Source organism: Dermacentor andersoni, chromosome 10 (assembly GCF_023375885.2).
Source record: "Dermacentor andersoni chromosome 10, qqDerAnde1_hic_scaffold, whole genome shotgun sequence".
Lineage (NCBI taxonomy): Eukaryota > Metazoa > Arthropoda > Arachnida > Ixodida > Ixodidae > Dermacentor > Dermacentor andersoni.
In genome coordinates, this window is record NC_092823.1 from 79,094,344 (window position 1) to 79,105,221 (window position 10,878).

The window sequence follows — 10,878 nt, forward strand, 5'->3', positions numbered from 1 at the left end:
TAATGAAATCTGGAGCTGTAGCAGTCTTTACCTCACGAGACTCAAGCGCACATTTTAGCTCAATCATAGAGAATTTGTAGCCTAATTGTACGTGTTATGATAAAAAAACTCAAAAGGAAGAAGTAAAGAAAGCCTTGGGAGCTATGCAAAGGGGGAAGGCAGCTGCGGAGGAGGAGGTAACAGCAGGTTTGTTGAAGGATGGTGGGCAGATTGTTCTAGAAAAACTGGCCACCTTGTATACGCAGTGCCTCAAGACCTCGAGCGTACAGGAATCTTGGAAGAACGCCAACATAATCCTAATCCATAAGAAAGGGGACGCCAAAGACTTGAAAAATTGTAGACCGATCAGCTTACTGTCCGTTGCCTAAAAAGTATTTACTAAGCTAATCGCAAATAGAAACACGAACACCTTACACTTCTGTCAACCAAAAGACCAGGCAGGATTTCGTAAAGGCTGTTCAACAAAAGACCATATTCATACTATCAATCAGGGGATAGAGAAATGAGCGGAATATACCCAATCCTTATATATAGCTTTCATTGATTACGAGAAAGCGTTTGATTCAGTCGAAACTTCAGCAGTCATGGAGGCATTATGGAATCGGGGTGTAGACGAGCCGTATGTAAAAATACTGAAAGATATCTATAGCGGCTCCACTGCCACCGTAGTCCTCCATAAAGAAAGCAACAAAATCCCAATAAAGAAAGGTGTCAGGCAGGGAGATACGATCTCTCCAATGCTATTCACAGCGTGTTTACAGGAGGTATTCCGAGACCTGGATTGGGAAGAATTGGGGATAACAGTTAATGCAGAATACCTTAGTAACTTGCGATTCACTGATGATATTGCCTGGCTTAGTAACTCAGAGGACCAATTGCAATGCATGCCCACTGACCTGGAGTGGCAAAGCAGAAGGGTGGGTCTAAAAATTAATCTGCAGAAAACTAAAGTAATGTTTAACTGTCTCGGAAGAGAACAGCAGTTTACGATAGAAAGCGAGGCACTGGAAGTGGTAAGATAATACATCTACTTAGGACAGGTGAGAGAGAGAGAGAGACAACTTCATGTAGTCGCCTGCAGAACGACACCATGACTAAATGGCACCGTGACGCGGGCCCTGACGTCTTCTCAGCGGGTGGTCTCTACTCAACTCCAGCGCGTGTTACTCCCGCGGTCGGTCGCCCTGAGGGGCAACGTTCCGTCGGTTTCGCTCGGCCTTTGTCTTTCAAGAGCCGCCGAGACCTGCTGGACGGCCCAGGTTTGGCTTTCGTGGTCGTAGCATTCCGCCGCAGCCGCGAGTCGCGGCGGAATCGTTGTACTTGTCGTAGCCTCATTGGGGAACTTGGTGCAATCCCATAGGATGTGCGTCAGGGTGGCCCTCTCCCGCTGGCACACGCGTCACACATCACTCACGTATAATTTAGGGTATAGATGAGTCATTAACACTGGGGTGGGTAAAGAACCAGTTTGCAATTGTCTGAACAGCACCGCCTCCGCTCGGCTCAGCCCCGGGTGCGGGGGTGGGAAAGTCCTTCGAGCCAGGCGGTGGAACTGTGTGAGTTCGTTGAACGTCGTCATGCGATCCTTTGCACTACACCACGTTGGACGGTCGGTTGTAGCGGCGCGGTTGGTTAGCGCTCGCGCCACTGCGTGTGCCGTCTCGTTGTGGTTATCGTGCTTCTCGGACGCATCGTTGCCCGCGTGCGCCGGGAACCACTTGATTCTAACATACCGATTCTGTCGTTGCAGGTCAGCCGAGCACAGAACGCGCACAGCCTCACCACACACTTTTCCCTTTGCATAATTCCGCACTGCACTTCGCGAATCGCACAACACTGTCTGGCACCCAGGGTCGGCAATGGCCAGGGCAATGGCCACCTCCTCCGCCTGACACGCCTCGCGGAGCCGTAAGCTCGCCGCTGCCCTGGTCGCGCCGGACGACGCCTCGATGACGGTAGCTACGAACGCCGCGTAGTCTCCCTGATATTCTGCCGCATCCACGAACCTTGCGTGCTCGTCCTTGGCGTGAAAGTCGATGAGGGCCTTGGCCCTCGCCGCTCTTCTCTCCTTGTTATACTCCGGGTTCATGTTTCTCGGGATGAGGTCCACCCGAATCCGGCGCCGGGTTGCGTCCGGGACAGAAACGTTGCTACTCGCCGCTTTCGCTCCGGGCGTGAAGCCAAAGTATTGGAGTATGCGCCTGCCGGCTTCGGTCATAGAGAGCCGCTCCAGCTGGGCGGTCCGTTGCGCTTCCGCAATTTCCTCGAGGGTATGGTGTACCACCAGGCTCAGGAGCTTGTTGGTGTTCGTACACTCGAATAGTCCGAGCGCCGCCTTGTAAGCTCGGCGTATCAAGGCGTTGATTTTATTCCTTTCACATTGCATCCAGTTGTGGAAGGCTGCAATGTAGGTGACGTGGCTGATTACGAAGGAGTGCACAAGCCGAATCAAGCTTTCCTCCTTCATCCCGGCCTTGCGGTTGGCAACCCGTCTGATGAGACGTATTGCGTTGGTAATCTTGGCTGTAAGGCGGGAAATAGTCTCGCCGTTGCCCCGTCGCTTGTCTATAATCATGCCGAGCACCCGGATTTTGTCGACTTCCGGGATCACGTGGCCGTTCCTCGTCACGATCTTGATGGCCTCGTAATCCCTCGCTTCGCTCTTCTTACGTCTGACGTACTTCGGTGGTAACACCAGCAGTTCTGACTTGCTCGGTGAGCAGATCAAACCGGAACCGTTCAGCTGGTCTTCGATCGCGTCGACGGCTTCTTGCAGCGTGCTCTCAATGTGACCATCGCTGCCTCCCGGAACCCACAGCGTGATGTCATCGGCGTAGATGGTGTGCCGGACGCCCTCGACGCGGGATAGTCGCTTGGCCACCCCGATCATAACGAGGTTGAATAACAACGGCGAGATGACCGAGCCCTGGGGGGTCCCGACACTGCCGAGCCTCTTCTCTTGGAGCCGTATATCGCCGGCGCAGAGCTCGGTAGTCCGCCCCGTCAGAAAGTCCTTGATGTAATTGTATGTTCTTGCGCCCATGTTGAGTCTGGACACCTGGGCTAGGATCGCAGAGTGCTTCACCTTGTCGAAGGCGCTCTGCAGGTCCAGCCCCAGAATGGCCTTGTTGTCTTTCGTTAGGGTGTCATCGTCAATGATATCTTGCTTCAACAGAATCATCGCGTCTTGGGTGCCGAGGGAACGCCGAAACCCGATGATCGTGGTGGGGTATAGTCCCGACTCCTCCAGGTAATCCTGCCACCTACACATGAGGACGTGCTCCAACACCTTGCCCACGCAGGACGTGAGCGAGATGGGCCGGAGGTTGTCCGTGTTCGGCGGCTTGCCTGGTTTGGGGATGAGTATGGTCTTGGCAGTCTTCCACTGCTGGGGCAGTGACCCCGCACTCCAGCACTTGTTGTAGTAACCGGTGAGGTTTTCGATGGCCACATCGCTGAGGTTCTTGAGCGCTCTGTTCGAGATGTGATCCGGGCCGGCCGCCGACTTGCTGTTTAGTTCGTGCAGGGCCGCTCGCACCTCCTCGACGGTGATGTCGCGGTCAAGCCTCTCGTTGGCTTGACCGCCGTACTCAGGATGCCTTTCCGTGGGTGTAACCGGAAGGTATTTGCTGTTTATGCGTCTGATTACTTCAGTTTCCCCGTTTTCCTTGACTGCTCTGTGAATGATCTTTGCGAGGCGGTCGCGTTGGTGGGATTTTGTTTTAGTCTCATCGAGCAGATGCCGCATCAAGTTCCAGGTTTTGCCGCATTGCATCTGCCCGTCCGCAGCATTACATATTTCATTCCTTTGTTGCGTACAGAGCAGCCGACAATGAACTTCGATGGCGCGATTCAGCTCCGCCACCTTCTTCCTTAGGCGCCGATTTAGTCGTTGCTTCTTCCACCTGTTTAGGATAGATTGCTTTGATTCGAATAAGTGCGCGAGGCGGCTGTCAACCTTGTCGACCTGCTCATCCGTTTCTATGATTTTGGTCGCCTCCTTGACCTTCCCCGCGATGTGGGCTGACCATTCCTCTATGTTCTCGATTTCCTCCATCTCCGTTGGTAACAGGCTACGGAACGCATCCCAATCCGTAAAATTATGTTTTCTGGTGTCCTCCGAGGCCTTGACCTCATCCCGTATGATGACCTCTACGATGTAGTGGTCGCTGCCGAGCTCTGACCCCGTGTTGCGCCAGGAGATATTCCCCTTCTCGTCGTTCTTCACGAACGTGAGGTCCGGCGTCGTATCCCTGGACCCAGAGTTCCCAATCCTTGTAGGATCAGTCGGGTCTGTGATGAGGGTGAAGCCCAGGTCTAATGAGTCTTGGAACAGGTCTCGCCCCTTGGCCAATTGCTTGTTATATCCCCATGCCGGGTGTGCCGCGTTGAAGTCCCCGCAGGCGACGAGCCTGTGAGTCCCCGCCACGGTGCTGGCTCTGTGAAGGAGCGTCTTGAATTTTTGCTTCCAGTGGGAAGGGCTACTGTAGACGTTAAGCAGAAAGGTGCTGTTCTTTTGTTTCTTGCCCGTAACGACCTCGATGAGAGTGTATTCAATTTTACTATTGTGCAACTCGTGCTCAATGAAGGTGAGTCCCTTGCGAACCAATGTGCATATCCCTCTACCGCCGCTGACCTTTGGAGACTTGGCGTATACCCGATAACCGGGTAGCGACACTGCATCACTGCGAGTCTCTTGTATCATGATTATATCAGGCTTGCTTGGTACTTGTGTTATGTGTTGCTGCAAGACTGCCTTCTTGCTAGCGAAACCGTTGCAGTTCCAGTGCCAGGTCACGAGACCCTTCACTGCTGTAGTTGTTGCTGTTGCTGGAGCGGCCATGATTGTTGCTGATTGTACTGTCGCGTTATTTGCTGTATTGCGTTCGTTAACTGCTGACACGCCCGCTCGATGGCGGCGAACCTGTCGTTAATCATCGTGGTGAACGTTGTCTTAATATAATCTTCGAGCCCGTCGAGGTGTTCCTCGATTTGGTCGACCTTGTCTTTCAGGTTGTCCACCCGGTCGTTGAGCTTGCGCTCCTTCAGGTTCTCGATCGCTCGTCTCTTGGGTGCCGGTTCTTTCTCAGCGGATGTTGATGGTACAGCGCTGCTGATGCTGGGTGTTGGTTCACATGATACCGCTTGGGGTGTTTCGTTATTGGTGGAACGGGTCGTCAGAAGCTTCTTGATTTCCATGATCTCGTTTGCCATCTTGCTAATAGTGGCCTCTTGCCTACTGACTTTCGTCTCGAGCTCGTTGTTTTTGCGCCTGAGTGCCTCGTTGGCTTCCTTCAACGTCCTCATCGCCTCGTCTTCCCTCGTCTTGCTGTTGTTGTTGCCATCGACGGTCTTGCTGGTGCTAATGGTCTTGGTCGTTGCGGTGGTCGTTGCGGTATTGGAGGTGGTGGTGGTGGTGGCAACCCCCTGTGCTTTCTTGGCACCGTGCCTTGCTGCATCGGCCCAGGTCACGCGGTCACGTGACTGCGATCGCTTACGGCTAAGGCTACGCTGTCTACTCTCGCTGGCCCTGCGCTTCGAGACGGAACGTGACGCTCGGCGACCAGCTGGGCCGGCAGATGTTGCGGTTGCTGACATCAGCGATGGAAATTCCTCAGCTCTGAGAGATGCTCGTTGTTGCTGCTGCGCTTGTTGTTCGGCCATCTTGCACTCCCATTGACTCCTTGTAACTACGTATGGGACCTTGAACCTATTCTTGCAAACCTTGTCACCGGTCAGATGTGGCCCTCCGCATAATCTGCAAGTGGGGGTACAACTATGGTCTTCCTTGGGGTCAACGGCCCCGCAAGCAAAGCAAGCCCGCACGTGAGGGTTTGGACAAACGTCGCGGCGATGGCGCACCTTTCCGCACTGCTTACATACATCGAATTGTTTTCGATATAGGCTGCACTTGGTGAGAACGGGACCATAGCACACGTAATTTGGGACCTTCAGGCCCTTGAAAGCCACGATGACTGTGGTCGAGCTACCAATCCTCTTCGCGCCAAGTGCCAAGGGATTTCTCGAGTTAACAATGTTCCGGTCGATTGCGGCCGTGGAGTCCTCTATTGGGATACCTCTAATAATGCCTTTAACGGTGCCATATGGCGCGATTTGATATGCGCCAACCACGTGTTCCTTGCCACCAATGCAGATCGATTTTATCTCGGCGTAACGTGAAGCACGTATATCGTCGGGGGTACTCACCACCATGATGTTTTGTTGCAAGTTGGGGCAGAAGGTGTCCGCTGCTCCGTCCTCCCTTGATACGTTCGCCGCTGTCATGATGGCTGATGCCACGGTGGCGGTCTGACTCCTCGCGATGTTAAGGCCTCCCCGAGGCCGCACTATCACCTTGGTCTCCTCCCTCGGTAGAGCGTCCGGCATCCTTGCTGCCCTCGTCACCGAAGCTTTCACGTTCCTGGCAAAGTTCTTCGTCGTAGGTCTTGACTGGCGAGCGGCAGTCCCCTGGCCGGCCAAGGTCTTTATACGCCGGCCTACGTGCGACCAGTCTGCATCGTCGTTGAATTCCTCGGAAGAAATTTCTTCCCCTTGAATTTCAACACACATCTGGCTAACGCCGGAATTCGCCGGGTCCCGAACAATGGACGTCTCCATCTCGGTCGACATGTTTGTATAGCCGCCGCCCACAGACGACGGCCTTTCCTCGCAGAGGTTGGGCCTGGCTATGGGCAGATCCAAGCTGTTCGATTAGGCTTAGTAGAACGGCGCCGGCCTCCACGGAAAGTCCCAGGAAATTGGCGAAAAATCGTACCTTTTGGTAGCCACCGGTACCGGTTGATGACCCGCACTCTCACAGACACAGTGGTAATAGTTATACCGCGGTAAGAAATAATTAGCACTGCAAAATTGGTCATAAAATCCGGAGCCGATGTGAGCACGTCAGCTCAGACCATGGCTCATACCCCATGCACCCTTAGGACAGGTAGTGACCACGGATCCGAATCCTGAGACTGAAATAATCAGAAGAATAAGAATGGGCTGGCGTGCGTTTGGCAAGCATTCTCATTTCATGACGAGTAGGTTTCCATTATCCCTCAAGAGAAAAGTGTACAACAGCTGTGTCTTACCAGTACTCACGTACGGGGTAGAAACCTGGAGGCTTACGAAAAAGGCTCTACTTAAATTGAGGACGACGCAACGAGCTATGGAAAGAAGAATGATGGGTGTAACGTTAAGGGATAAGAAAAGAGCAGATTGGGTTAGGGAACAAACGCGAGTTAATGGCATCTTGGTTGAAATCAACAAAAAGAAATGGGCATGGGCAGGACATGTAATGAGGAAGGAAGATAACCAATGGTCCTTAACGGTTACGAATGGGATTCCAGGGGAAGGGAAGCGTAGTGGGGGGGCGGCAGAAAGTTAGGTGGGCGGATGAGATTAAGAAGTTTGCAGGGACAACATGGCCACAATTAGCACATGACCGGGGTAGTTGGGAGAATATGGGAGAGCCTTTGCCCTGCAGTGGGCGTAACCAGGTTGATGATGATGATGATAATGATGATGATAGAAAAACACGCAAGAACTTTTCCTTTGCAATTTCAACTGAACAATCAAACTCAGAACAAATAATAGAAACGCTTGTTCTAGCCATAAATTTGCAGAATTCTTCAGCAATTACAAATTCTGAAGTATCCTTGGCTATTGCGGGAGCACTAAATTGTGTTTGAACAACAGGTCGCCTAATGCGCGAATAGTCTTCCATACTCGAGGAACTGGCGTCAGAAGAGACAACGTATCGCAGAATCCATGCCATTTCTTTCCTTAATTTTTGTAGTTTGCTCCTTTTGACTTCGTCGATTTGCTGCGAATTTCTATTCGCTTCTATATTCCTGCACCGGCGATGAGCTGTTTCTGCACTTCTTCTTACAGCTTTTAATTGTTCATACTCTCCATCAATTGTTGTATACTCATCAGGAATGGGCACTGGTTTCGTGCACATTTTCATTGTTTCTTGTATCACGGATGTCAGTTTCTCTAAGTCTGCTTCACAATCCACTCTACTGGATAAGTGTTGAAAAAAGAGCTGCCAGTTTTTTATATCCAGGTTTCTTCGTTTTGCAGTACTTTTTTATCGGGATACTAGATATTAGGTATTAGATATTAGATGAACCTGATAGTAGAATTAGGAAGTGATCGCTTTCACGTGTTTCTGCGTCTGTTGTCCACCCGGCATCGGCAACAAGATCACCAGAGCATATTATTACATATATACAGCCGGCATAGGGATATCGATGAATAAATGTCACAGATCCATCATTTAATACAAACTGATTGCATCTTTTCCTGGCGCATTGAACGATATTGCCACTGGCATCACAGTGATTACTCCCCCATGTTACGTTGCGTGCGTTGAACCTCACAGATGATAATATTTGATCTTGTGATACTAAAAGTATTTGCCAAATTATCTGTCGTAATACATCTCGATGCTTGCCGGTATATGTTTAAGACTGTTACACATGTTTTAGCGAAATATGCTTTGCAGGGTACATATCCAGGAAAATCTGAATGGCTTGATCGAACAAGGTAAGAGGGCAAATCTTTTCAAACTCAGAGTATTGTTCTACTGTTTCCAGCTGGATGAGACGATTTATGAATTATGTATTTAATAGATTACGGAAGGCATTTGATTCATTAGAGACACCAGCAGTCATAGAGGCATTACGGAATCAAGGAGTACAGGACGCTTACATAGATATCCTGGAAAATATCTACAGAGATTGCACAGCTACCTTAATTCTCTACAAGTAGGAAGATACCTATAAAGAAAAGGGTCAGGCAAGGAGACTCAACTTCTCCAGTGCTATTCACTGCGTGTTTGGAAGAAGTGTTCAAACTACTAAACTGGGAAGGCTTAGGAGTGAGGATTGACAGCGAATATCTCAGCAACTTTCGATTTGCAGATGACATTGTCCTGTTCATCAACGCTTGGGGCGAGTTACAACAAATTATTAGGAACATTAACAGCGGTAGTGTAAGAGTGGGGTTGGAGATTAATTTGCAGAAGACAAAGATAATGACCAATAGCCGGGCAAGGGAACAAGAGTTCAGAATCGCCAGTAAGCCTCTAGAGTCTGTGAAGGAGTACGTTTACCTAGGTCAGTTACACACAGGGAACCCTGATCATGAGAGGGAAGTTTATAGAATCAAAATGTGTTGGAGTGCATACAGTGGACACTGTCAGCTCCTGACTGGAAGCATACCGTTACCATTGAAAAGAAGGGTGTGAAATCAGTGCATTTTACTGGTGCTGACATATGGGGCAGAAATTTGGACACTGACAAAGAAGCTCGAAAATAAATTAACGACCGCGCAAAGAGCGATGGAACAAAGAATCTTAGGCTTACCTTTAAGAGACGGGAAGAGAGCGGTGCGGATCAGAGAGCAAATGGGGATAGCCGATATTCGACACGATATACCCCTCCGTCAGACCAGCCCACCGCTCGTCCACAAAAAGCGGCACACGGAGAAGAATGTTCCGCATGAAAAGCAAGAAGCTTGTACACTGGGTAAAATAACAGGATGTCACTACACATACAACATTTCAGTAATTGCCAGTGCAACTCAAATGAAAACAGAAATAACGGGTGCAAGTGTATGCCCAATCAACCGCAGCGACACACTTCTACAGCATCAATTCTCAATGTCGCTTATACACGCTGCAGTGAGTAAAGCACTGTCTGACCTCGCACATCGTGTGCTTTCAGTTGCGCACCCATAATCATGCTGATGTCACGACTAGGGTGAATCTCATTTCCATTGCAGAACAAAAAGGAGAAAGAACGCGAAGAACCAATCGTTTAGGTTTCCTCACATACTTCACGTGTCAATATTATTGCACCAAAAGGAAAATTGTGCTAGCTGATAATAAACATGGAACGATTCACCAAGCAATTGCAAGTAGTTACACGTAGCGATAAACATCCCTGTCCTGACGCATACCTTTAGTGCGGCTCTCAGACGAACGACTGATCACATTTAATCGCTTTGATGGATTGCGCGAAGCAACAAGCCAGGCCGGATTTGTGCCGTCAAACTATGCACAACAAAGATGGGACTCACTACTCCATCAAGGCGAAGCAAAGCGTGGTTAACCTTATGCACAATGCATTACGTAACGAAGTTCACAGGCTGAGTCAGACGGAACGCAATTTCGACACCAGGAGCACCTCATGTGCGCGCGAGGATTGCGAGCTTTCCCGCAGTACTTCGGTGTACACGTGCGCGCCGCGCGAAGGCCGCCGTCACCGGGTACTAAGTGGATGCTAAAAGGGTGCGTTGCTCCTGAAACTGTACGGTGAAGTGGCAGTCGGGGGAAAAGTGTCCTTGCGACACCGTGCAATTGCTGTCACGTAGGAGGCGAGTGTTTGACGCGGAGCACGGCGCACCGTGAAATTGTACGGCGACAGTAATTCGAAACACGAATTAGCAACGTCTTTCTTATTTTTGCTCTCTTTGTGGGACTGTCCGCCAGCAAGAAGAGGAGTGACGGGGCTCAATTAAGGAGAACGGGGGAGGTCTTCCGATTAGTCGCCGCACTCGTTGCTATAGGATTCCTGGCTCGTGCCTCGACGGTCACATTGTGACCCTAGAGCTGTCCTTACATGGTCGTGTGGCCACCTTGAATGTGGAGCACAGGTTGAATGGAATGGGGGTGTTAGAGTGTCGACACTCTCACCTTGGATTTCACTTCGGGGCAAGCGGCGCCAAAGGAGGACTGGCAGCCGCGTTTTCTGTTAACGCTATATCATTATTGGTGAACTTCATCCTCTCCGTAGGTATCAACGCCTGGGATAAAAACGTCGCTTCGTTATGAAAGCAGTACAGTCCAAAAATGAAAGCAGCGCGAAAATT

At 50.5% G+C, this 10,878-nt stretch overlaps 1 protein-coding gene across 1 annotated transcript; it reads right to left on the minus strand.

The window, feature by feature from the left end:
- Positions 1-1,060: 1,060 nt before the first annotated feature.
- Positions 1,061-6,630, minus strand: LOC126543498 (uncharacterized). Its single transcript, XM_072284707.1, is given in 2 exon segments — positions 1,061-4,824; positions 4,902-6,630. Coding segments are annotated over 2 exon segments (5,406 nt in total). The 3' UTR covers positions 1,061-1,147.
- Between the last annotated feature and the right edge of the window lie 4,248 nt (positions 6,631-10,878).